General features: G+C 37.2%; 1 protein-coding gene across 2 annotated transcripts in view; it reads right to left on the minus strand.

The window, feature by feature from the left end:
- Positions 1-24,336, minus strand: part of ARHGEF4 (Rho guanine nucleotide exchange factor 4) — an 88,688-nt gene that overhangs the window by 1,786 nt on the left and 62,566 nt on the right. For both annotated transcript variants that reach the window (XM_070945313.1, XM_070945312.1), the window contains exons 5-12: positions 13,321-13,500; positions 11,675-11,869; positions 9,047-9,226; positions 7,682-7,914; positions 6,826-6,955; positions 4,011-4,142; positions 2,903-3,146; positions 1,493-1,570 (exon numbers count right to left, since the gene is read on the minus strand). In XM_070945313.1, coding sequence (XP_070801414.1) covers positions 1,493-1,570; positions 2,903-3,146; positions 4,011-4,142; positions 6,826-6,955; positions 7,682-7,914; positions 9,047-9,226; positions 11,675-11,869; positions 13,321-13,500 — 1,372 coding nt within the window. The remainder of the gene's footprint in view (positions 1-1,492; positions 1,571-2,902; positions 3,147-4,010; positions 4,143-6,825; positions 6,956-7,681; positions 7,915-9,046; positions 9,227-11,674; positions 11,870-13,320; positions 13,501-24,336) is intronic.

A 24,336-nucleotide genomic window follows, 5' to 3' on the forward strand; every position in this document is an offset into this window, starting at 1 on the left:
GCACTGTTCTTAAGCAGCAGGCCGTTACTGTGAATACATGGGAAGAAAGGGGGAGGATTACATCCTCTGCAGGTTGTTTCTCAGTTATTTCTCTCAAAACTTTATTTACCAGACTTCTTCACTCTCACACCTCTAGATGTAGTGGGATTGCAACTCCCATTGAAGTTGCATTTGTTGTGCATTTGGAGAGTGCCAGAATAGTAATAGCTATTCTAGGATGTGGGCCTAATTATTAGGTTGTAAAAGAATGCAAAACACATTAGGATAGGGGTGTCAAACTCTATTTCACCAGCAGAAGGTTGCAAGAGCCAAAAACGGAGCTTGGGAGCCCATTTTCACTGGCAGAGGCACTGCAGGTTGGTCCCTATTTCCAGGGTGGCTCCACAGGCCAGATCTAAGCATCCTATGGGCCGGAGCCAGCCCACAGGTCTTGAGTTTGACACCCCTGCATTAGGATGTCAAATTGAAAAATAGTATTCCTTAAGATGGGCAATTAAATATTTGTCATATCTGAGTTGGGGAAACTAACATGCTTTTAATATCCAGTTAATGCAATTTGCAGTGTATCACTGCAGAATCCAGTTAATGCAGTTTGCAGTGTATCACTGCAGAATCCAGTTAATGCAGTTTGCAGTGTATCACTGCAGAATCCAGTTAATGCAGTTTGCAGTGTATCACTGCTACAATTCAAAGGGCTACTAATGGTCTTATGCCTATCATGCAATTTAAGCAGCTTGTCCTTGGCCCTGGAAAGGACATGTGAGAAACTTAGTACTTATTGCATGTCTCCTGTTTCTCCAGACAAGTGCCATCTAGAAAGAAGCAATGGTGAACAATATGCTGACAATTATATGCAGTTCAGTACGAGGTGAGTGGTAGAACGTTCCATCTTCACATTTTAACATAGAAAGTCAATAAAATCAAGTTGATGTAAAATCTGTCATGCATTACCGTTTTCAATAAAAGACTCAATGCTGTGACTTTGCTGTCCCAGCAGGGGACAGCATCTGGCCAACCTTATCTAGGCTTAAAAGTTAGGCAAAGTCAATTTAGTTATTATTTGTCTGGGGATGTCCAAGGAATACTATAACTATAACCTAGTCACGGGGAATTCTGGAAGTTGATCCATACATCTTAAAGTTGTCAAGTTTAAGAAACACTGGCCTAGGCTGACATGTTAAAAAGCACATTCTCCAAGAAGGCAGTGGTAAAATGTTTCCTAATTAAATTACAGCCCTGAAAATTACATGGATATGGCCCTGAGGTTACCTGGAATTAAGTTCAGCTTAACAAAGATGTTAACCTTTCTGATTCCTGCACCACCAAATAAAGCCAAAATATTCTAAAGTAATTACTTGGATTTTGAATAGATTTTTTTAAACTGCAGCTTCTGATCATAGCCTATTAACTCAGATAATTTTAGGGCATTGAGCTGTGATATTTATTTTAGGGGAGAGGTTAACAAGGGGGGCAGACATATCTCTTGACTTGCCTTTTGGCTTTCCACTCTGATTTTGTTTGCTGGCATTAAGCATAGCTTGTTTCTTCTGCATTTCAGTGATGGAAAAACCTTGAAGATGAAAGAGGAATTAATCCAACTAGGCTTTTCTAGCTATGTCATGGAAACATATGCAATGGGGTGGGGGAAATGGGGACAAGGGTCATATCAAGCAGAAAATCCCAATGCATGCAATAGAAACTATACCAAGCAGTATAACAAATATAGATTAAGGTCTGAGGAGGAAAGTGATAGGAATGGAAACTATGAAACAATGAGACTAAAGTTGTTCAGAAAACAGTCTAGTTTTCAGGAAGGATTTTTTAAGAGGAAGAACTCGATTTGTAAGGCTAAAAGGTTGCTGCAGGCAATGGGTCTCCATGGGACAAGATAAAGGGGATATGCTACTGCAGTCTTCTTCAAACTTCTCCAGATATATTGAGCCCATAATCCCTATAATTCCCTGTTATCCTAACAATTCACAGGGCTGGCTGGCAATTCTAGGATTTAAGACCCAACAGACTGAAAGTACATTAGTTTGGAAGATACTAATTTAGGGAATCCTATGGCTTTCCAGATTTTACTGAATTGTAACTCTCAGCATTCCTCATCATTGGCCATACAAGTAGTCCTCAATTTATTATCATAACTGAGCCCAAAATTTTGGTCTTAAACTGTGGCAATTGTAAGTTGAGTCATTATGTGACTGGACTCAATTTCACAACCATTTTTATGATGGCCATTAAGTGAATCACCTTGGTTGTTAAGCAAACCATGTGATCATAAATCTGAATTCATTTTTCTTTTGCCAAAAAATAGCAAAAAACATCACATAAATGTCATCAGTTGCCAAGCACACGAAATGCAATCACATGACTACTGAGGTGGGTATGGCAATCATAACAAGGATGAGTCATAATTAATTTTCAGTTTGCCCTAGTCACTGGTAACTCAGCAGCATATTAAGAACCACTGTTCTCTATCTTTTACTTATGAATACTCTGCAAAGCTAGATTTCTAAGATAAGCACTTCAGTAAGATTAGGAAAAATTCAAAAATTATATGTGATAGAAATTTTTGCAGCTACGTGACTCTTGAGAATATAGAGTCAATAATGAAGTGGGAACATTTTAAGAATTTAATACATAGTTAAAGTATAGGAAACCCAAAGGTGCTTTTTCAAGAGTCCACTGGACTTTCCAAGTAATTGTGAAATTGATCTGTCTTTCATTGAGAAGTTGGAGCTGAACCAGAAGGTCCAGTGGCCTCTTTAAAAAACACCTTTTTTTAAGGACAACCATGACCTGGATGACTCAGAATTTCCATAGACAAGGTATAGGAAACTTCAATGAAAGACATTCACAGCATAGTGGTTCCCAATGATAGTTCATGGCTATTGCATACCTGTTTCCTGGTCAAGCTGAACCTGCTTCCTTTCATTCTCAAATGCCTTGAGCCAGCGTTGCTTCTGTTCTGGTTTCTTTGCACAGAATAAATGGACTTCTTCAGTGTCCTGGCAATGCAGTTTGAATGCATTTTTAATAGTAATATTGAAATCTTTATCCTTTCCATCTTCCGCGTCCAGAATCTCCATAAGATCCATGTTGATCCGACTCTTATAATAGAGGATGTCACGTCGTAGGAGATCCTAAGGGAAAAAAAGCAAGGATATTTTGGCGCTTCTCCAACACAACACTGGTTAGCCAGAGAACAACAATTTCCCATATACAGACTAACAGTATAGAGTTTTTTTAACTCCTTATATGATCTGAAACAAAAATTACTTTCAGGATTTACATTAAATTCCTTTTTTACACTTTACAGCACTTTATAGTCTCAGCATACTGTCCCCAAAAATCGGGGTCTTCATTTTACCGACCTCAGAAGGATGGAAATATGGGTCAACCTTGAGCTGGTCAGGATTGAACTCCTGCAGTGGGCACAGTTAACCTGCAATACTGCATCCTAACCACTGCGCCAGCACAGCTCATATCCTTTGAGGATTCTCACTTAGGCTTGTATTTTAATGCTTAACTGGATGGTCACATATAATAGTTGGAAATATTTATAGAATTCTTTGTCTTACCATACATCTGTAGAATTTAAATTCTAAGGAAGAACAAGGGTGGCAATTCTGGTAGATTTAATTTGACAGCATTTTCATCTGCATCTTTTCTCTTATAAATGCTAAATACCTAACTTTCCTGCAGCATTGCAGAATAGTTCACAACAGGCTTTTTCCATTAATAATCTTAACACAAATGCACAGAAAGCCAGCCTGAAAGAAACTTCAGCCTTATAGGCATTTTGGCAGAGTTCTCTCCCAGATTCTTTCCTTGGTCTATTTAAACAGTGGTGCTTAGTGTAATAAGGTCACCCCCAACACTCTGTCATGTTCTTTAAGCAAAATGCTTGAATGCCAAATGTTAAAAAGCAATTGAGCAAAGATGTAATTTTGCTGCCACCAGGAGACAGTGCACGTGGGCAGAGGCAGCAATAGCTCTTAGCTTACCTTCTTGCAGCATACAAGTTGATGATCAAAGAGGAAGAACATTCTTTGATGGCTTTTTGCTTGAGGCTGGGAAACTTTGGTTAACTCCCCAGAGTAGATGAGTTCAGAACTCTTAACAAGGACATCTTCACCCTGTCAGTCAAAACAGAAGGGCACATCACTTTCTTTTCCACAGAAGAGGATAAGGAACATCCAGCAGCTTAGTACAGAAAGTCTCTAGGGTCACAAATGGCTTATTATTCATCTTCCAACTTTGCACCCTCTGGGTTAGTTTCATTAAGACTAAAAATCAGGGCATCCACATAAAAGCGTTTGCTACTATTCCAAATCAATTTTTCTTCCTTTCTCCCTTGCCCTTTGGAAATAGTGAAAAGTGTTTGAAACAATGTGTTAGATGTGATCTTAGTGTTATTTTATAAGCTATTCTTATTTTTAAGAAGAGTATGACTCCACTTGTCAAGTGGCGCAGTTAATCTTACATAACTCAGTTTATATCAAGTGACTTATCATTGCCAATCATTCTTAAACATTTTAAAAACATTCCCTTTTTAAATATATAAATTTTAATCTGTTTTTAAATTATTGGGGTATTTTAATTTGTCTGGGCCAAAAAGTTTAATTTGATTTTATCGGGTTTTTAAATTTTGTGTATTTATGTATTTTATTGTTGGCTGTTCACCGCCCTGAGTCCTTCGGGAGTAGGGCGGTATACAAATCAAATAAACTAAACTAAACTAAACTAAACTAAACTAAACTATTATGTAGAAGACAAATGATCTTGCAAACAAAAAATTACTTGGGATTACTAAATATCTACAATTTTAAAAATAAGCCTAAGCCATACTTTCCTGAGGGTTCCCATGGGTTTTACATCATCTGGTTTATGTAAGTCAGACTGGAATGGCTGTTTCATTTAAACCTAGTGAGGCTAATATTTTGTTGTGATTTTTGGCTGTAAAATGGCCTCCTATTCTATAGTAAGTGTTGAAAATAATCTGGTTGGAGTAAAATTTTCTACTAAGTAACATGCTTTGAGAATAAAGGGATCTGTGATCCAACATAACTAGACAATGCTACTTTTGGCAAGTCAAAGAAGGGCTTCCTAGAGCTAAATTTAGACACATACAGAATATAGTCTCAAGCATGCTTCAATGATAATAAGCCTCACTGAAGTTGAGCACACCCCAGAGCAGATTCAGAATTTTAGTACAAGTATGTCTTCTATATCCATGGGAGATATGATTTTATATATTGAACTCCAGTTGACTTTATTTCCCAAAATGGTATGATTACCAATTGTACAGTAAATCAATACTGTATTTTAATCTTCTTTATGGTGTCTAAAAGGTCACAATCCAGCAGAGAGGAGCTCCAAAGCACATGCAATGCGCTCTAAATGGGGCTACCTTTGAAAAGTGTTCGGAGACTACAGTTGGTCCAGAACGCAGCCGCGCGAGCTGTCGTGGGTGCACCTAGGTACACCCACATTACACCAATTCTCTGCGAACTGCACTGGCTCCCTATTGGTCTCCGATCACAATTCAAAGTGTTGATTATTACCTTTAAAGCCCTACATGGCTCAGGGCCAGGTTATCTTTGAGACCGCCTTCTGCCGCATAGCTACCAGCAACCAGTAAAATCCCACAGAGTTGGTCTCCTCTGGGTCCCGTCAGCTAAACAATGCTGGATGGTGGGCCTGCGGGGGAGGGCCTTCTCTGTGGCAGCCCCAACTCTCTGGAACCAGTTACCTCCTGAGGTCCAGACCATCCCCACCCTATTGGCCTTCCGAAAAGCAGTGAAGACCTGGCTTTTCTGGCAGGCCTGGGGCCGTTGATCTCGCTCTTGTGATCTGACAAGATCCGGCCATGAATGGCATGAATAAGTTTTTAATGTTTTTAATGTTTTTAATTTTTAAATGTTTTTTATAATGATTTTTTTAAATGTATTGTGAGCTGCCCTGAGTCTTCGGAGAGGGGCGGCATATAAATTGAATTAATTAAATTAAATTAAATTGAATAAATTAAATTAAATTAAATTAAATTAAATTAAATTAAATTAAATTAAATTAAATTAAATTAAATTAAATTAAATTAAATTAAATTAAATTAAATTAAATTAAATTAAATTAAATTAAATTAAATTAAATTAAATTAAATTAAATGTACAATATATATGTACATTTACTCAAAAGCTTTAACACATTTACTGTGGATCACTTCAGTGCATTTAGCTTTGTGTTAGATTGTGGCCAGTGTATGACTACCTTAAAAGAAGGTCTTCCCTTTATCAACCCCTGTTTTGTTTTCTCAGTAAGACAGATAGAGGAAAATGCTTCTCCACTTTTTAAGCTTTTGACAGATGACCATATGATATGCTTGTGCTGATAACTATTAAGGAAACAGTGACAATTTGTACCACTTAAGGCTCTGAAGTACAGAACATTATAAACAGAAGCAGAGTCTATTTTCAACAAATGCCGTCCATTTGAAAACAACATGGAAGGCATTAATTACAGTCAAAACATTCCTGGGTAACTGTAATTCAGACTAAGAATTAATTTAGCTTAATTGTGGTTTTTATTGCTAAGCATCTGGCCCCAAGTAACAGGAATATTTGCAAATTTATAGGGTTATTTAATTTAATAACAAGCAGACAGAAATAGTAGATTAATTTATCAAGTAAAATATGTAAAAATGTATTAATTTGGGTGATAGTATATGGTATTCCCTTATCCAGTAGATGAGTTATGAGTTTATGCACATCAGCAACAATAATGCTCATGTGGCTCCTTGTTTTGAAGATGTTTGCATTTTACCTCCCAGTCCTCTATTGAGCTCTGCCACTGAGCAATTTTGTCTATATTTTCCAAGCGCCTCTTCCTTTCATTGATGAGCCGTGCTACATTTTTCATGGCATTCAAAGCAGCTTCAACATCTTTAAAATCCCTACAGATGAAATAGATTCCTTTAGAGATATGAGCAAAAATTGAACAAAAATGTAAAGAACTAGACTTCCAGAAATTGGCAAGGAAATTATGGGTCAAAATGAAATATATCTACCTCTATCTCTCATTTGAGAAAGAGACAGAGAGACAGAAACAGTGAGAAAGAGAGTGCAATTAATATGTCATTACCCCAATTTTAATTTTCTCTCTACTTATTTGGAGAACTTACAACACTGTACTTAAAATTTTGATACTGGGTTATTATTTTTCTAAACTACAAACCTTTGCAATGCCTATCAGTTATGCTTATTGTTCTTAAATATTTGTTTTTCCAAGTGTTGAAGTAACATTAACCCTCCCTCACTCTGTTGATCCTGCAAGGAAATGGATTATTATTTTCCTATCTCTGTTGCAACTTATGCCACTTTCTGATAAAGGCAATGGAAATTGTGCGTAGAAACTCAGGATTTCATAGAAGGAACTTCTGAAACCTACAGTAATCATTTGCAATCATTCTTCTGTTACAAGGCAACTAGTTTTTAAAGGCTATCGGGGGGGGGGGATGAAATTTGACCATCAAGGTGAATAACTTGTTAGATCTCTAAGAAAAATACTGCTTAAATTTAATTACAAAAGAATGTTTCCCAACAAAAGATGTTAGGATAACTAAAACATAATGACATTTTTCTTTTCATCTATTTTTTTTTTATTCCTCACTTCTCCTTACCTATGCTGTGGATTGGTATATTTCAGCAGTTCTGCAAGCTGTAGGGGATACTTGCAAATTTTCTGCACTGGCGTTAGGAGGAAACCATCCAGAGAGATATCAATCATTTTCTGAAGGAGACGGCATGCTTCAAAGAAATATACGTATTTGTTCACTTTTGTAAGCCGGGAAAGCTCCATGCAAGCATTTGGGTGATTGTTACAGTACTCCGAATAAATCTGGAATTCATTTTGCTGAATTGGAAGCAAAAAAATATATATTATGGAGAACAGGATCAATTTTATTTCTGAAACCAGAATAATCCAGCCTAACCCAAAATACAAATGAACGTAGTTTAAAATCTATGAGTGTGACATCATGTAAAATCTTGAACAATAACATTAATTCAGTTGGACAAAAGCCTTTCTCAATTGGAGTTCCATGAGAGGTTGTGTTTTTTTTTTTAAAAAAAAAATCATTGTTTTTTTATTTCACATGTCACACAATACACGTACTCACAATATTAGGAATGTTTACACACCACAACTCAGCTTGCAGTTTATGCTAATGTTCAGGGGCGGGTTTCAAAACCCATTACTACTGGTTCAGTAGGATTTTCTCCAGGGAGGAAAGGTTGAGAAAAGCTGCCTTAGATGGACATTCTCAGAGCTTAGTTGGTTATTTCTTATTCTTGTGGACAAGTGAAAATGGTCACTTGGTAGCCAATTTATGAAAACTGTCTGCTCTATGGTGGGTTAACCAAACTTCTGGTCAGCTCCAAAATTGAACGGGGCCTTACAGTTAGGACCTTTGTGGCTCTTTGAGTGTTTAAGGTTGCTGACCCCTGCTCTAGTTAGTCCTCATTTTTTTCTGTTGTCAGATTTTAATCTTTAACATAGCTTTGTTTGTTTGTTTATTTGTTTGTTTGTTTGTCAGTAATCTTATCTCAGGGTAACTCAGCTTACAATCATAAAATATAAAAATTGTATAAACTAAAAACATAAAGTTAATACAAAAATATTTATTGTTCAAATAAAAACAATAATTTATTACAATTATCTGAATGTCCTTGTCAATGTTTTCTTCTTTCAGGCTATAATTGTAAGTATAATTTCCAGGAATAGGGTTCACTGAGCTCAATGAAAGTTTGGAGTGAGCATTCATAATACATCAGCCACTCCATCACAGGTGTGTGTGTGTGGGGGGGGGGTATTTCTTAGAATTTCCTGTCCAGAATAGACATTACTCAGAATTCTAGGACTGAAGTTCAGGTACCTGAAGGGTATGGGTGTATTTCACTGTGGGATAGTGTCACCTAACTGCAATTTCCAGAATGCCTTATAAACCTGGCCTTTAGCTTGCTTACTTGCACAAATGTCAACTTACATATTCTAAGAAGCAAGAGCCAACCTCACTCAGGTGTGGGCAATCTTTGTTGAATTTCTTCTCCAAGGCTTTAACAAATTTTTTCTGGCATTTGTAGATATCCTCAATATTCCCAAATATAGTCTTCAACTGCTCTTCTGTGAACATGTCTGCTCGTTTACGGCATTGTTTTATATAGCCCTAGAAAGGATCAAGATTTGTAAGGCAGAGTCAAAATAATCTGCAGTTCCATTCTTAGTCAGAACACTATATAGATGGAACACCAATATAATGGTGCTACAGCAACTTAGCTCTTATTGACATGCAATGAAAAGACTAACTGTTATAAAAACAAACCTGGAATTTCTGCATTCAAAACTCGAAAGACTGATACCTCTACTTTTAAGATGCCCATAATTAGAGACAGACATAACACAAGCCTTACATTAAATGAAACTAAATTGCATTTACATATCATACTCAAAAAAGCATACTTTACAATTGTAAGAAATGATTCACTGGCATTTTATTCAGTTTGGTTTTCTCAGATTCCTAATAAACTTTTATATAGGATGATGATGAGTCACAAAGAAAATAGCAGATTTCAGCAAAAAATTGACCTTATTTTTTCTTCTATTATGAACATTAGAACCATCATTAAAAAGGCACAACAACTGCATCAACTCAGGAAGTTCAGACTGCCCCAGGAATTATTGATACAGTTTTACAGAGGAACTATTGAGTCTGCCATCTGTATTTTTATAACTGCCTGATTTGGTACAGCAACCAAATAGCACAGGTACAGACTCCAATGGATAGTTTAGACTGCAGAAAGAACAATTGTAACCAGCCTGCCTTCCATAGAAAATCTATATATTGTGTGGATCAGGACTGCTGAGAAGATATTTGCAGACCCCTTACATCCTGGACATAAACTGTTTCAATTCCTCCCCTTGGGATGGGACTATAGGGCGTTAGACATACGGGGAAGCTTTTTCCTTTGTGCCAGCACTCTGCTGAACACTTAATTCTCACAGTGCTGTCTAATGTATATGTGTGTTTACCCATGTAGCATGGCTGTAGTATTATTCTTATTATCTTTTTTACTCTCCCATTTTATTGGTATTATTTGATTATTTGATTATTATCCTATTGCTTTGCATGCACACTGAGAACTTCTGAACCAGAAGCTTCCTTGTCTGTCTAATCACACTTGGCCAAATAAAGCATTCAATTCAATTCAAAATAGGTCTAAGTGGTAGAAATTGTCGTGTGGTCTCTCAAATAGAGATTCCCTAAGGGATACAGTGCTTAGGACTTATATATAGAAGAAATAGATTAATAGAGGATGAGAAGGGTTTTGATTGGTTTTTTTTTAATGTCTCAAATGTTTTGGATGAAGGTGGTGCTGGACATAACCTACCTGAATTTTAGCAAAGCTTCTGATAGTTCTATATAACGAGCTCCTTAAAAGGTTGTACAGGCTAGGGCTTAATCATTGGATGGTTCAGTGGAAAGGAAGTTGGCTCAGGGATAGATCCCAGTGTGTGATGTTAATGAGACACTGTCTGAACAAAGACCAGTCACTAGCCATGTACCACAAGGCTCTGTCCTAGGTCCTGTTCTGTTCAATATATGATATAACAGAAGGATTGCTAGGTAAGATTTGTCTTTTTGCTTATGACACAAAGGTGTGTAATAGAGTTGACGTTCCTGGAGGTGTTCCTAACATGGAAAACAATTTTGCATTGCTTGAAAATTTGTTAGAAAATGTGGAGACTGCAGCTCATTGTTTCTAAATGTAAGACCATGCTCTTGGTGAAAAATAATCCTCTGGTAGGGTACTGTATGGCGATACAGTGTTAGACAGAACAACAGAAGAAAATGATTTAGATATACTTATAGAGATGACTACAAAATGTATAAACATTATGGACAGGCAGCTGTGAAGGCAAACAAAACTCTGGTATGCATCATTAGAGGAAACACCAGCAAGAAAAATGAGGTCTTAATCTTGCTATAAAAGGCTTTAGTTAGACCCCATTTGGAATACTGTGTTCAGTTCTGAAGACCTTACTTAAAAAAAGATATTGATAAGCTTGAGCGAGTCCAGAGATGAGCAACAAAATGGTACAAGGTCTGAGGGACAAAAGATATCAGGAAAGATGGAGGAACTGAGCCTGGAGGATAGAAGGGAAAAGGGGAACATGATTGAAATTTTCAAATATATTAAGGGTGTGAATAAGATTCTAGAAGACAGTTTTTTCAATATTAAGCAAAAATTAAGAACACGGGAAGTTCAAAAGTAATGTTAGAAAGAATAGTGGAATAGTGGAAACTTGGAATCTATTTCCAGCGAAGGTAGTGAGTTAAATATCAGTAACTGAATTTAAACATGCTTGGGATAAACACATGTCCATCATCTGACAATAATTAAAAATTTAAATTAAAAAATTAAAATTAAAAAAATAAATACATAGAAAAGAAAAACAATGGGCAGACTCAATGGATCAATTGGTCTTTTCTGCTGTCAGTTTTCTATGTTTCTAGAGCTTTTTAGAATTCTTTCTATTCTTAAACATGAGCCAATCAACATCTTTGATTAACGTACACTAGCAAACAACACATATTACCTATATGCTTCATTACCTCACAGATGTCTTTTAGGTGTTTGATGTAATCTCTTTCTGTGCTTAGAATTTCATTAATAACATTGGTTCTCATTTGATCCTTTGTTGTATGCCCCATTCCATAGCGATGAGCAGCATTTCTTCCATCTTCTTCCCGACCGTCTTCTAACTTCAGAGGATAGTCTTCAATTGGTTCATCCTGGTTTACTCGGAGCTGTATCACATATGCATTATTATCTTAACATTATTTAACTACTGAGAGGGAGGTGGAGTTTGGGCATCCATGAGAAAATATCAAGCCTATGAGATGTATTCTGTCTAGTGAGAATTTGAAAAGCCTTGGCTCAAGGTATGGACCTAAAAATCCCTAATTAATCTCTGTTCCATCTCATCTAGAAATCCATTTGTCTGTTTTGCTATTATTACATCTATTTCAATAGTAACATCTTTGCTTCCTGTCTAGAACCAAGAAAGTACTCTGACCATTCTTTTTCCAATATGTCTAGTATTGCTGCATTCTATTGTTTTTTCAAGGACAACAAAGTCTTTTAAGCATCTTAGAAGAAACATGCACCAAAGTTAGAGGTAACTGTAATGAACCACAGCCATATCACAGATATGAAGAAGAAGAAAGAAACTTTTTCTAATAAAGAGATGCAGATCCTATCCTAATAAAAGATATGGTTTCACAAGGAGGAGTTCTATGTTCCCGAACTCAAGGATTGGAGCAGGCTATGCAGGATTCTATGCAGGATTCTTAGAGGAAACAAAAAATCTCTCTATAATTATACATTTTTGTGTATAATTGCCAGTCCCAAGCCTGGGAGAATTTGCTCATCATTAGTTTCCATCCAATAAGAACTGTAGTGTTCCACATCAAAAATTCAATTTAAAAAATGGCAAAGCCTGTTGGAAGTTCTGGGAACTGATATCCAAAATATGTTTTGAGAAGAAAATGGTATTTAAAAATTGCATAGTTCATATTCTCTTATTGTATCCTGTACTTCACCACCTCCTGAATGTCCAGTGTAATATCACAATTTATGATATTAAAGATTAAGTATTTGTTGATGGTGAATTAGATAATTGGCCAATAGGATCATTGATCAATGTTTTATCTTAGAAAAGAACTTTATCCCCAGCATATAAAGAATCCATTGGAAGTACTTATCTTTACTAATGTGGCCTATAGAGCAAATGACAGCATATTACGAGTAACATAAGACAGCTATATAACATATATTCCTCAACTCTGCATCTTCATCCTAAAATATGTTTTTATTTTACTCGTACATCAAGTATTTATAACTTTTCTTCTTCCACTCAAACTAAGCACCATAGAAGGGAACATGAATGACATCATTAACAATCTTGGACTGCATCCCCAGAGATATGGTGTTGAAATCATGGGAAGTGATAGTTCTTCTAAGACCAATGCAATTGCCAACATTTTTCCGTCTTTCTGAATAAATATGAGAAATATACAAAACATCCAGTAATAATCCAAAAATAGGTTTACACAGTTTAAAAAGAAAGATAACTACAAATTATTGTTGTATGAAAAATATATTAAAATTAATAACCAGCAGTATTTAAACCACACAATGATACATTCAGGTTATCTTCTTTCCCAGTTCATTGCTGAAGGGTTACATGGGTTCTTACCCGTATGAAGCTGGCTGGAAACCAGCCTTCATTCTCCATTATCCGGCCCCACCACCATTCTTTGTTAGTAGCATCCATGACTTCAACAACATCGCCAGCCTTGAAACCTAGTTCTTGGTCATCCATAGTGACATGATCCCAGAGTGCTTCTGCATAGACCACACCACCATCACTGATAAGCTGAAACGGAGAACACAAAACATTTTCACAAAGTCATGTTGGAGAGATGAACCAGTCTGCTGGGGAGAGAAAGGGCAAAAAGGGGGAGGAGGTGTTTTTCCCCTACTACCTATCCAGTAGGCTTTAATGGAGATGTTGTCACTGATCTAAGAAACAACAAAATTGGCTTTGCTGAAATAAGTGCTGTTAAGTTTCTTTTTCCTCTCTTTTCTGTCAAACCAGGAACCTAAAGTTTGTTAATGATTAGAAACCGATTAGCAACTACTTTTTTATTTATTTATTTATTATTTATTTATTTTATTTGTCAAGCATATATATAATGTCAAGCTTGAGGAGGGGCACCATTTGCTTAGTTGTTAAAACTTGCATCCACTGTGTTCACTGTGTTCTACTTTTGTTTTTTCTGTTCAGTCATGTCCAATTATCAGAGACTGCCTGGACAAGTCCCTGCAGTTTTCCTGCCAAGGTTCTTCAGAAGTGATTTGCTATTGCTCTCTTCATAGGGATGAGTACTGACTGTCAACTAGCTGTAGAGCACTAGAATTCACAGCCACACACCTTGTAATGATAGCATCTGGTCTCATTCTTAAGATTTTCTCCTCTCCAGCCTCACATATATTACAATTTCATCGACATAGAATCACAGATTCCCCTCCTTGAACAATATTCAGCCTAAAAACCAGAAACAGTCATGTCTTTGCAGTTAAAATACTAAAGGTCATTCTAACAAATAACATAATAACCACTAAACATACTAAATGCTTGTCAACATCTGGGACTCTCATAATTTCCTGGGGTTATAGAAGCTGAGGAATGCTAGTTGGCTGTTCCCATGTATTTTGGAGCTTTATGCTGGACTAAAATTAACCCCAAATTCTTATGTCAAAAGTTTCATCACATTTACATTTTTGTTCAGGTTGAGTGGCCCAGTTGGCAAAGAACAGTTGAATAATCAGGCTTTGTGACTGTCAGTGTGCTCTTGCGAATAATTGAATTAAGAAAGGATGGAAACCCGTCTCTCCTAAAGTGATTTGCACTGAATTTCTAATTAAGAGTCTCAGTCCTGTGCATAAACCATAAGTCTATAAGTATAGAAGAGTAAATATTTTTCAATTTTTGGGTCTGTGCTAAACAGACTTCATTCCTGCTTGCATTTCTCCAATCAGCTGATATAAGAAGGGAAAATCTAACCTTTTTGCCATCGCATGCCAAAAGCGGGGGGAGTGCGGGGTGGTCGCAAGTGTGCGTACCCACACCCATAATTCTATGAGCCCTGCCCCCCTGCGCATGTGTACGCAACCACCCGTGCTCCTCCCACTTTTGGCATCTGATGGCACGGTGGACCTGGTAGGCCCATTTTTCGCCCTTCCCAGGCTCCAGAGGCTTTCTAGGAGCCTGGGGAGGGCAAAAACAGCCTTCCCCACCCACCCAGAGGCCCTCTGGAGGCCGGAAACAGCCCGTTTGCCAACTTCTGGTGGGTCCAGAAGGCTCAAAAATCAGCTGACCATTGTATGAATGCGTACTGGAGCTGAGCTAGGGCAACACTCGCGTGCCCACTAATATGGCTCCGCCTGCCACCTGTGGCACGCGTGCCATATGTTCGCCATCACGGATCTAGACTAAAGTCAGAAATCTGAGTTGTCGTCATATATTCTCTTTCCTGAGAAAAAAAATATTTGAAATTCATATATAATAGGTAAATAAAATTAATCCAAGGAGGATTTTCCCTTAAAGAAGCTCATATCAATGCAACTCTGATGATGATTACACAGCCTTTCTAAGAATAGCATTTTCTATTTCATTGATCCACATTTGGGGATTCACTACAAAAAGCTCTCTCTCTCCCTCCCTCCCTCCCTCCCTCTCTCTCTCGTTGCACTTGGGTATCCATTCATGCCACAGAGTTTTTCAAGAAAATAAAAAATAATCTCATAAACATATTACATGTTCCTATTGTTTACTACAGTAAAATTATTTCAATTTATTATTCTTAAAGCAGTTTGTTTATGTGTTCAATTTATATAGCCACCCATTTCACATATGTGACTCTGGTAAAAGCTTACACAATTAAAAAGCAAACACAAACAACTGTCAAAGCAAATGATATAAAACCATTAAAACAATTGAAAACTATAACCACAAATCGTGGATACTGCAATTAGACTCTTATACACAGTACAGCCTTTTTGAGAACTTTCCATTGGATCCCCAGGTCTGATTATAAAATCAAGTTTCCAGGGCCTTCCAGGAGGCCATTAAATTCAGAGCTGATCTCTTCTCAGGGGATGATGGTCCAAAGAAAGGGTACCAGCAGAAAAGTCTCTCCTTCTGGTTCCCACCAGATGAAACTTCCTGATGAAAATAACTGCAATTTTTTATATATAAATCTCTTTGACAAAGTGACAAAAGTAGTAGACCACAACCTACTACTTAATAAGATAGAAAGATGTGGGTTAGACAGCATCATCACCAGATGATGGCTGACAAACGTAGCTGACTGACAAACCACACTCAATGTGTAGTCCTTAATGGAACTGCATCTACATGGAGGTAGGTATGCAATGGGGTACCCTAAGGCTCTATCTTAGGCCCAGTACTCTTAATATCTTCACAAGAGATTTAGACAAGCAGATAGAAGGGGAACTCATCAAATTTGCAGCTGACACCAAGTTGGCAGGAATAGCCAACACTCCAGAAGATAGGCTCAAAATACAAAAGGACATTGACAGACTAGAACACTGGGCCCTATCTAACAAAATGAAATTCAGTGGTGAGAAAAGTAAAGTTCTACATTTAGGCAAGAAAAACCAAAAGCACATGTAGAGAATAGATGGTTCAAAAGTGGCTGCAAGAGGGATCCTGGAGTTCTAGTGAACAATAACTTAAATATGAGCCAGCAATGTGCTGAAGCTGCCAAAAAAGCCAACGCAGTCCTAGACTGCATTAACAGAGGGATAGAATCAAGATTACATGAAGTGCTAATACCACTTTATAATGCCTTGGTAAGGCCATACTTGGAACATTGCATCCAGTTTCGGTTGCCAGGATATAAAAAAGATATTGAGACTCTAGAAAAAGTGAAGAGAAGAGGAACAAAGATGATCAGGGTCTGGAAGCCAAAACATACAAAGAATGGTTGCAGGAATTGGGTATGCCTAGTTTAATGAAAAGAAGGACTAGGAGTAACATGATAACAATGTTCCAATATCTAAGTAGCTGCCACAAAAAAGAAAGGATCAACCTATTCTGCAAAGCACCTGAAGGCAGGATAAGAAGTAATGGATAAAACTAATCAAGGAGAGAAGCAATATAGAACTAAGGAGAAATTTCCTGACAGTTAGAACAAAGAAACAGTGGAATAACTTGCCTTCAGAAGTTGTGGGTGTTTCAGCACTGGGATTTTTTAAGAAGAGATTGGACAACTTTTTGTCTGCAATGGTATATAGGGCTTCCTGCTTGAGCAGGAGGTTGGACTAGAAGACCTCCCAAATCCCTTCCAACTGTTATTATCACATTTCTTTGAAAGTATAATTGTTTCCTGATGCAGGATCCCCACTGTAGCTCTATTTCACCTTACCCTTACTAACCTATCTTTGTTTCCTCAGGCTACCTTACAGGCTTCTCCACCCATTTTTCTCTTTGCAGGGTTACTTTCCCTCTTCCCAATGCATCAGTATATTCTTCCAGTTGTCTCACTGCTACTTTCAAGTCCCTTCAGATTAGCTTGAAATATTTCAAACTGATGCACTAGTTTTCACCCAACTTTCTTATTTTTTAATGAAAGTCTTTGCTTCCCATGGCAGTTGTTTGTAGACCAGTTCTTTCCTTTGAAGTAGTTCTTGGGGGTGAGGAAAGATTATATTCACATATAGAATGGAATACACCACAGGTATTAAGGCTCTTCATTAGCAGAAAAGTCCCTGAAAATGTTAAGCTGTTTCTCCCTAATCATATTTCCCATGCATTTTTCTTAGAGTTTGCAGCAATCCAAGCAGCATACAAGTAAATAATTCAGTAGGATTCATGTATAAAAGAAATGTCTTTATATACAGTAATATGAAGCATGATACATGTATACAATACCCATGCAGCAGAAGACAGAACCAGAAATCACAGAATCCAGAAGCAACAGAAGCAATAATAATCCTTATATATATACAGTTCAGTCAAGCTAAGCCACGCCCAGGCTCCGAGCCATGTCCCCTACTCACAACAGATTCTGTTTCTTAGTCACCAAACAGTTCCCATTGGCTGACTCAGCTCATAATTTCTTACATTCTGACAATTTTGATCCCCAAGCAGGTCATAAAGGCAAGGAAAGAGCTCCTGTTCACTCCTGGCTCTTGCTTACACTACCACAAAAACCTATTCCAGAACTAAATTCTGAATATTTAGCTTCAAGCCATGGATTGGTCTGTTCTCTAGCAGCCTTAGGGCATCCATAGAAAATAGCTAACAATTTGTTAAAGCCACAGTTACATTTTGTGAAGATATCCAAGGAAACAGTCCTTTGTTTTTTTTTATTTTTTGCAGAAAGATAATCTAGATTACTTTTTCTATTGCCAAGGTATCAATTAAATATATTTAGTAGCTAGTATTGTGTGCTCAAAGATAAAACCAATTTCCTTGGCCCTTTCAGCTTTTTTTGCTATGTCACCCTTGTTGCAACTTCAGGGGTTCTGAAATGTTTTATTTTCTTCTGATCTGTAATAAGACTTCACACTGAGCTCAGAAAGCACTTTAAATGACTCCCTATGTCTTAGCAGAGTCAAATTAATTTGTTTTTAAAAGACAAAGATTTTAAGGCAAGGAATCCTTCTTACATCTGCAGATGTAGGTGGTATTAGAAAATGAAGAAGAAAAATGATGGTGCCATTTGTCACAGGATTAGGATCAGGAAACCTGTCAGATTCCTCAAATCACATGGAAGATGATAAAACAATATGGCTCTTGGATATGGTAGTTTATGTATTAGCACACAATCAAAATGGTGATACACCTGGAACCCAGAAAAATATAGAAACAAAACTACAGTTCTTTCCATTCCAAGATGGAAGGGTATTTATTCTAGATCTGGTGCAGTGTTGTGATTGAGCGGTAAAACGTGAAGATGTAAAGTCCCCAATTTTAAGCACAACCATAAAAATTACCACAAGCATGCCACAATTTCTCAGTGATATAACAACATTGATCTATCTTACAAGGATGTGTAATTGCCAAGAGCTACTATGTGTACCATTTAGAAAGACATGTACCTACCTATTTACTTATAGCCTGAAATGCTACATTATTGGAAAAGTTGTACCAAGTGATATTGATGAAGTCTGCTGCTAGATAAAACCAATGTACTTCTTGATTAAGAATCTTGTGCGTATTACTACTGCTGTTTATGGCCCTTGGAAGTATTGTATCATATGCTGTCAAGCCCCTTAGATCAGGGGTGTCAAGCTCACATCCTCAGGGTGGCATCACATGACGTATCGGGACTTTTTTCCCCTTCGCTAAACCAGGCATGGGTGTGGCCAGCACGTGACGCATCTGGCCCATGGGCCGTGAGTTTGACAGCTGTGCCTTAGATTCTTCCCAAGTGAATATTGAACTAAATCTGGCAACTATCATCCTTCATTTCTCCTACTTCCGTTATCTTCTCTACCATCACATTTTTTATTTGCAAATATTGCTAACATTAATTCTAGAAATTAATCATATTTATAGCATGCTGAAGAACCAGGTGTTGTACCAGAGCAAAAAAAAAGTTTACTCACTAAGTTGCCTGAGGTACTATATAAACAAACCATAGCTGCAGAATTGCAAATAACAGGAAAAGGGAGAAAGCCCATATAGAAAGCTAGTAAAAGTAATGACAAACACACTAAATCTCTTGTTTCTAAAGAAGCAGTGGGAATTCTAGATAAGAGACTAAGGAGATAAAAAACAAATAGATTTAATCCAGGTGAGATATAACTATTGTTCACTAGAGATTTTGGAAAATTTGGAACAACAATAGGCTTAAGTATAATTTCCTTAATTAATTGCTATTATTGAAATAAAGTGCTGATTGTGTAATTTAAATACTGATGCTCTAATTTATTGTTCTACACTATTTTGTTTGAGGTTTATGGGAGCCAGAAGCAAACATCTATTCACTAGAATCTCTCTCCTTACTCCAAGAGTCATTTGCCATTGAAAGTCCTGTGAGTAGTTTCCTTAAAGAGAGAGGAAGGCAAATAGGCAGGCAATCACCAACCCAGAAACCTCTCTGTTGGATTTTTCCTTACATCCAATGTAGGGACCAATGTCACTGATTGTCCTCTGGCTAGGATTCTAGAAAGTTTTAGGTTTTTTTTTAACCCACCATTTACATTATTTTTATCACTACTGATCATATTTAAAACCTGCCTCAATAGGATTTGAATCCTGAAAGTAGAATCGTAGTAGCTAATATAAAACAACAATAATAGAGATCACCTGGTTGAAGAAGACTGTTTAAGATTGATTGCAGTAGATAAACGGATACGGAATAAGATACAACTGTACTCAAATGCTGGCCACAATTCTTTTTGTAAAAAGAAAAGGATTTGGACCATTTTCAGGCAGTGAATGCTATTGGTTTTTACAACTGTTATATTTAATTTAGACAACAAATTTACACATAGAGGAATTGTTATCCAAATAAGCTTGTATGACATTCAGATAAAGAGACATACCAACAAGATATAATTTTGGAGCCAAGATAATGTAATTTTTTCCCCTTTGAACTGCATCTCAAGCAATTCCCTTCTGTTATTCCAGAAAGGAAAGGAAATCCAAGTTGCCCCATTTCCAGCATTTGCTTTAGGTTTTATTTCTGATCCAACAACATACTTTCATATTTTTTCTGAATATACAGTAATTCTTCAACATTGCTACTTTAAAAATAGCCCCATGTAGAATACATTACCATTGTCTAGTTTAGAATAGAAATATAACATTTCTAGACGTTTGATACAAAGAAAAAAAAAATCCCTGGATCTTTTTAGAGGAAAGAGAGATACTACTTTGTAGCTAGTAACTTTTACCTAATAGGTTGCAGAAGGTAACATCTCTTACTGAATCTTTAAAGTGGAACAAATCTGATTATCATTTTCATGGGAGCCCACTGGCCTAGGATATCGAGAAAGATTCTCAGAAGAAGGCAATGGGAAACTCTTCTATACTATTGCCCAAAACCCCCACAACACAAATACAACATAAAACGTAACTCAAGGGAGATGGCTCTTTACTTTACTCTGTTATGTTAAGAAAATAAAATGATTGAAGATAGCTTGATGCATTCATACAAGCAATATATGGGTTGTTACAGGGATGAAATCCAGCAGGTTCTGACAGTTGTGGAGAACTGATAGCGGAAATTTTGAGTAGTTTGGAGAACTGGCAAATACCACCTCTTGCTGGCCCCAGAGTGGGGTGGGAATGGAGATTTTGCAATATCCTTCCCCCAGGAGTGGGGAGGGAATGGGAATTTTGCAGGATCCTTTCTCTGGAGTGGGGTGGGAATGGAGATTTTGCAGTATTCTTTCCCTGCCATTATCATTTGTTGATATTTAAAACTGTTAAACCACTCTTCCAAACATGCTGCTCAAGAAAATAAATAATGAACCAAAGCCTATAATTTTGAGAGGCAACATATTGCTCTCTATTTCACTGTTTCCAAGCCAGTTTCAGAAATTATGTAGTGTACATGGTGAAAACAAACTTTGAACCAAATAAAAACCAAGTTTTTTTTATTGTTTGTAATTTTTTTATCTTTACACAATGTTTAAAGAAACAGATAAATCAATAATTCTATAAGTTATCCTTGCTAGATATAAGATTCTATTTGCAATTAAACATTTTATGGAAAAATGCAATAATGATCTTAAGAATTTTCAAGCGCTTGTGTGCCTGGTTTGTCTTAATCAGTGAATATGGTTATCAATGGAAGCTGTCCAAAAAAGCATTCTGAAGCCTAATTACTCCTCAGTCCTTCATTTCTCAAATTTATCTGGCTTGTTCACACATACCAACACACACTCAATTTTTCTGGATGCAAAAAAGAAAGGAATCTGACCACATCAAATGCTTCATAACTCTAACACTGTTTAGGACAGAGAAATTATAAAGAACAGACAGGAAATGGCATTTAGCATTGGATTTCAGCTTTTTTAGTCTCAGTGCTGAACTTGTAGAAGAAAACAGCAGTTTCAGTAGCAAATATGGGAACAAACAAGAAGATAGAAAGGCTTTTTTAGTGACTTTAGGCTAAGAAGGGGGTTGTTGAGTTCTGGAGGGTTGAAGAATTTATTCAAAGGCTTGAATTCAAATTTTCCATTTAACATCACTGCAGGATTAATTTGAACTTGAAGTAGTTGTTGAAGAATTAATGGCTTTTGTTGATATAGTCCAAATCGTCTTCCTCATTTTTCTCCTATACACATATATATCGTTGTCTGAATTTCTGAATGGAACTAAGCTGGCAATAAAAATATATCATTATTTTTTTAAAAAAAATGAATTTTCCCTATTATAGAAGGCTTGTTTCAGCTAACAAGGGGGGAAACACTTTTCTGTCCAAAGTTCCCACCAGCCATTTTGTCCATATCCTTCTACACACAAATGCTCTAAAATAATTAAGAGAATGAGATAATCACCAGTGAAGACATACATTCCACAGTGCAGTTGTCAATTGTAAACACAGATTCCTAGTGTACTCTAATGATCCATCATTAATCCATTACAGCTAATTGGGCATTGCTCATATTTCTGCACATATATTCTCAGAGGCCTGATAGTCTCAATTATAAAGCAATCCTGGTTCTAGCAGTTTGAGGTTTTCTCACAGCAGTTGCAGACAAAGATCCATTTTCTTGTGTAATAGTTCATCAATTAAGTGCTCCTTAACAAACCCATCATCTGATAGAGCCAGCCTTTGGGATACTCGCCACTCGCCAAAGAGGGGGAGCACTTCTGCATTCAGCAATGTAGGGATACATCCAGAAGTAATTGGCACCTACTCAATTAACCATCTAGCCGCAGTCCTTTTTCCTTGCAAAAGGACAGGGAAGAGGAATAGGGTGAGCAGGGAGACAGCACGCTGATGAATAACCGGAGACAGGCGCAGATAGACAGCTATGACAGAAGAGATGCCAAACCAGAATCAGACAAGGAGGAGCTGACCTGCTGATCAATCTTGGAAACCCTCATATCCAACTACAGTCCTTCTCAGTAAAATGCCAGAAGAAACATGAGCACCACGTTAATGATGATGAGAAAAAGCAGAATGACAAACACCACCACACGTTGAGTGTCCGGGTTCATATTGCACCGGAGGAATGTGTGAAGAGCACCCCATTGATGCCTGCTCTGATTAGATCCCTTCGCCATGCTGGCTCTAGAAAAACAGTATTTTAGCAGCTTAACAGCACTGTCTCTGGAAAGAAAGCCAAGAAAGGAGGGATACAAACAATGGAGTCATTCTGCAGCTTTCAAAAAGCAAAACTTAATCAATTTCCTGCAACCATCATTATTATCAACTTTCAAGCATAATGCATGCACATGCTGGAACGGTGTTCTTCCCTTTCCAAGAAATTCTTATCTTTGTTTTATCTCAGCAAATCATCAGCTTTTCATTTTATCTTCCAGAAAAGAGCTGCCTCATTGCATTAGCTGAGTGAGCCTCTGTGTGCTGAAACTCAGCAGTGGGACTGGCTTCCCAAAGAGCTTGTCAGCTATTTGCTAAGCACTGTAGCTAGGATACAGGCAATCCTTAGCAACTAGAGAAAGGATGGGCATGAGGCTTTCCAGGAGAGCTGCAGAAATGGATGTGATGAATCATCCTCACAATATATCTACATACACACGCACATTAGGTATACATAAATTACATAGATAGCTGGAAATATATTGCAGCTAAAACAATGAGAAGCCTTTGGTACCTTAACATGCAATTAATTAAATTTCTATACCACCCATCTCACTGATACAGCAACTCCGAGCAATTTACAATATAATAAAAAGTTTCAAAATGTTAAAAACAATTAAAATTAGTTAGAGCCAATATTTCTGGGTGTGCTCCTTGTCTGGACTACATCACAAGGCTGACAGAAGATGAGACAGAATGCCATGTAATCATTTGGAAAGAATGGTTTTCTTGAGCTGCAATATAGTCTGCTAGGCTTTTCAATGTGCTTTGTCATGAATGTACCTGAATCTCTTAGGTGTAACCCAGAGGTGGGTTTCAGCAGGTTCTGACCAGTTCTGGAGAACCGGTATCGGAAATTTTGAGTAGTTCGGAGAACTGGTAGTAAAAATTCTGACTGGCCCCGCCCCCATCTATTCTCTGCCTCCCAAGTCCCAGCTGTTTGGGAAGAAATGGTGATTTTGCAGTAACCTTTCCCTGGAGTGGGATGGGAATGGAGATTTTACAGTATTCTTCCTCTGCCACGCCCACCAAGCCATGCCCACCAAGCCATGCCACGCCCACCAAGCCACACCCACAGAACCGGTAGTAAAAAATTTTGAAACCCACCACTGGTATAACCTGAAGAGCATAGGATAGGGCAGGCTAAAAGCTCAACTCATGTCTGAAACTATTTATTACATTTTTATTTCCTGATCTCCTTCCAAAAGAACCTCAGGGCAATAAATAGAAAAAATAAAATTAAAAGCAGAATTCCAGTGAAACATAAATCAAAACACATTGCTAAAAAGATAGTTTTAACTAGCTGAATAGACAATTCAATTAAAATGTTAAAGACATGTCTAAATAAGAAAAAAAAATGGTCTATTAGGACGAGGCTAACAAGAAGTAAATGGTCT

This window comes from Pituophis catenifer, unplaced genomic scaffold, assembly GCF_029215685.1.
Source record: "Pituophis catenifer annectens isolate HBS135680 unplaced genomic scaffold, rPitCat1.0.hap2 SCAF_6, whole genome shotgun sequence".
NCBI lineage: Eukaryota > Metazoa > Chordata > Lepidosauria > Squamata > Colubridae > Pituophis > Pituophis catenifer.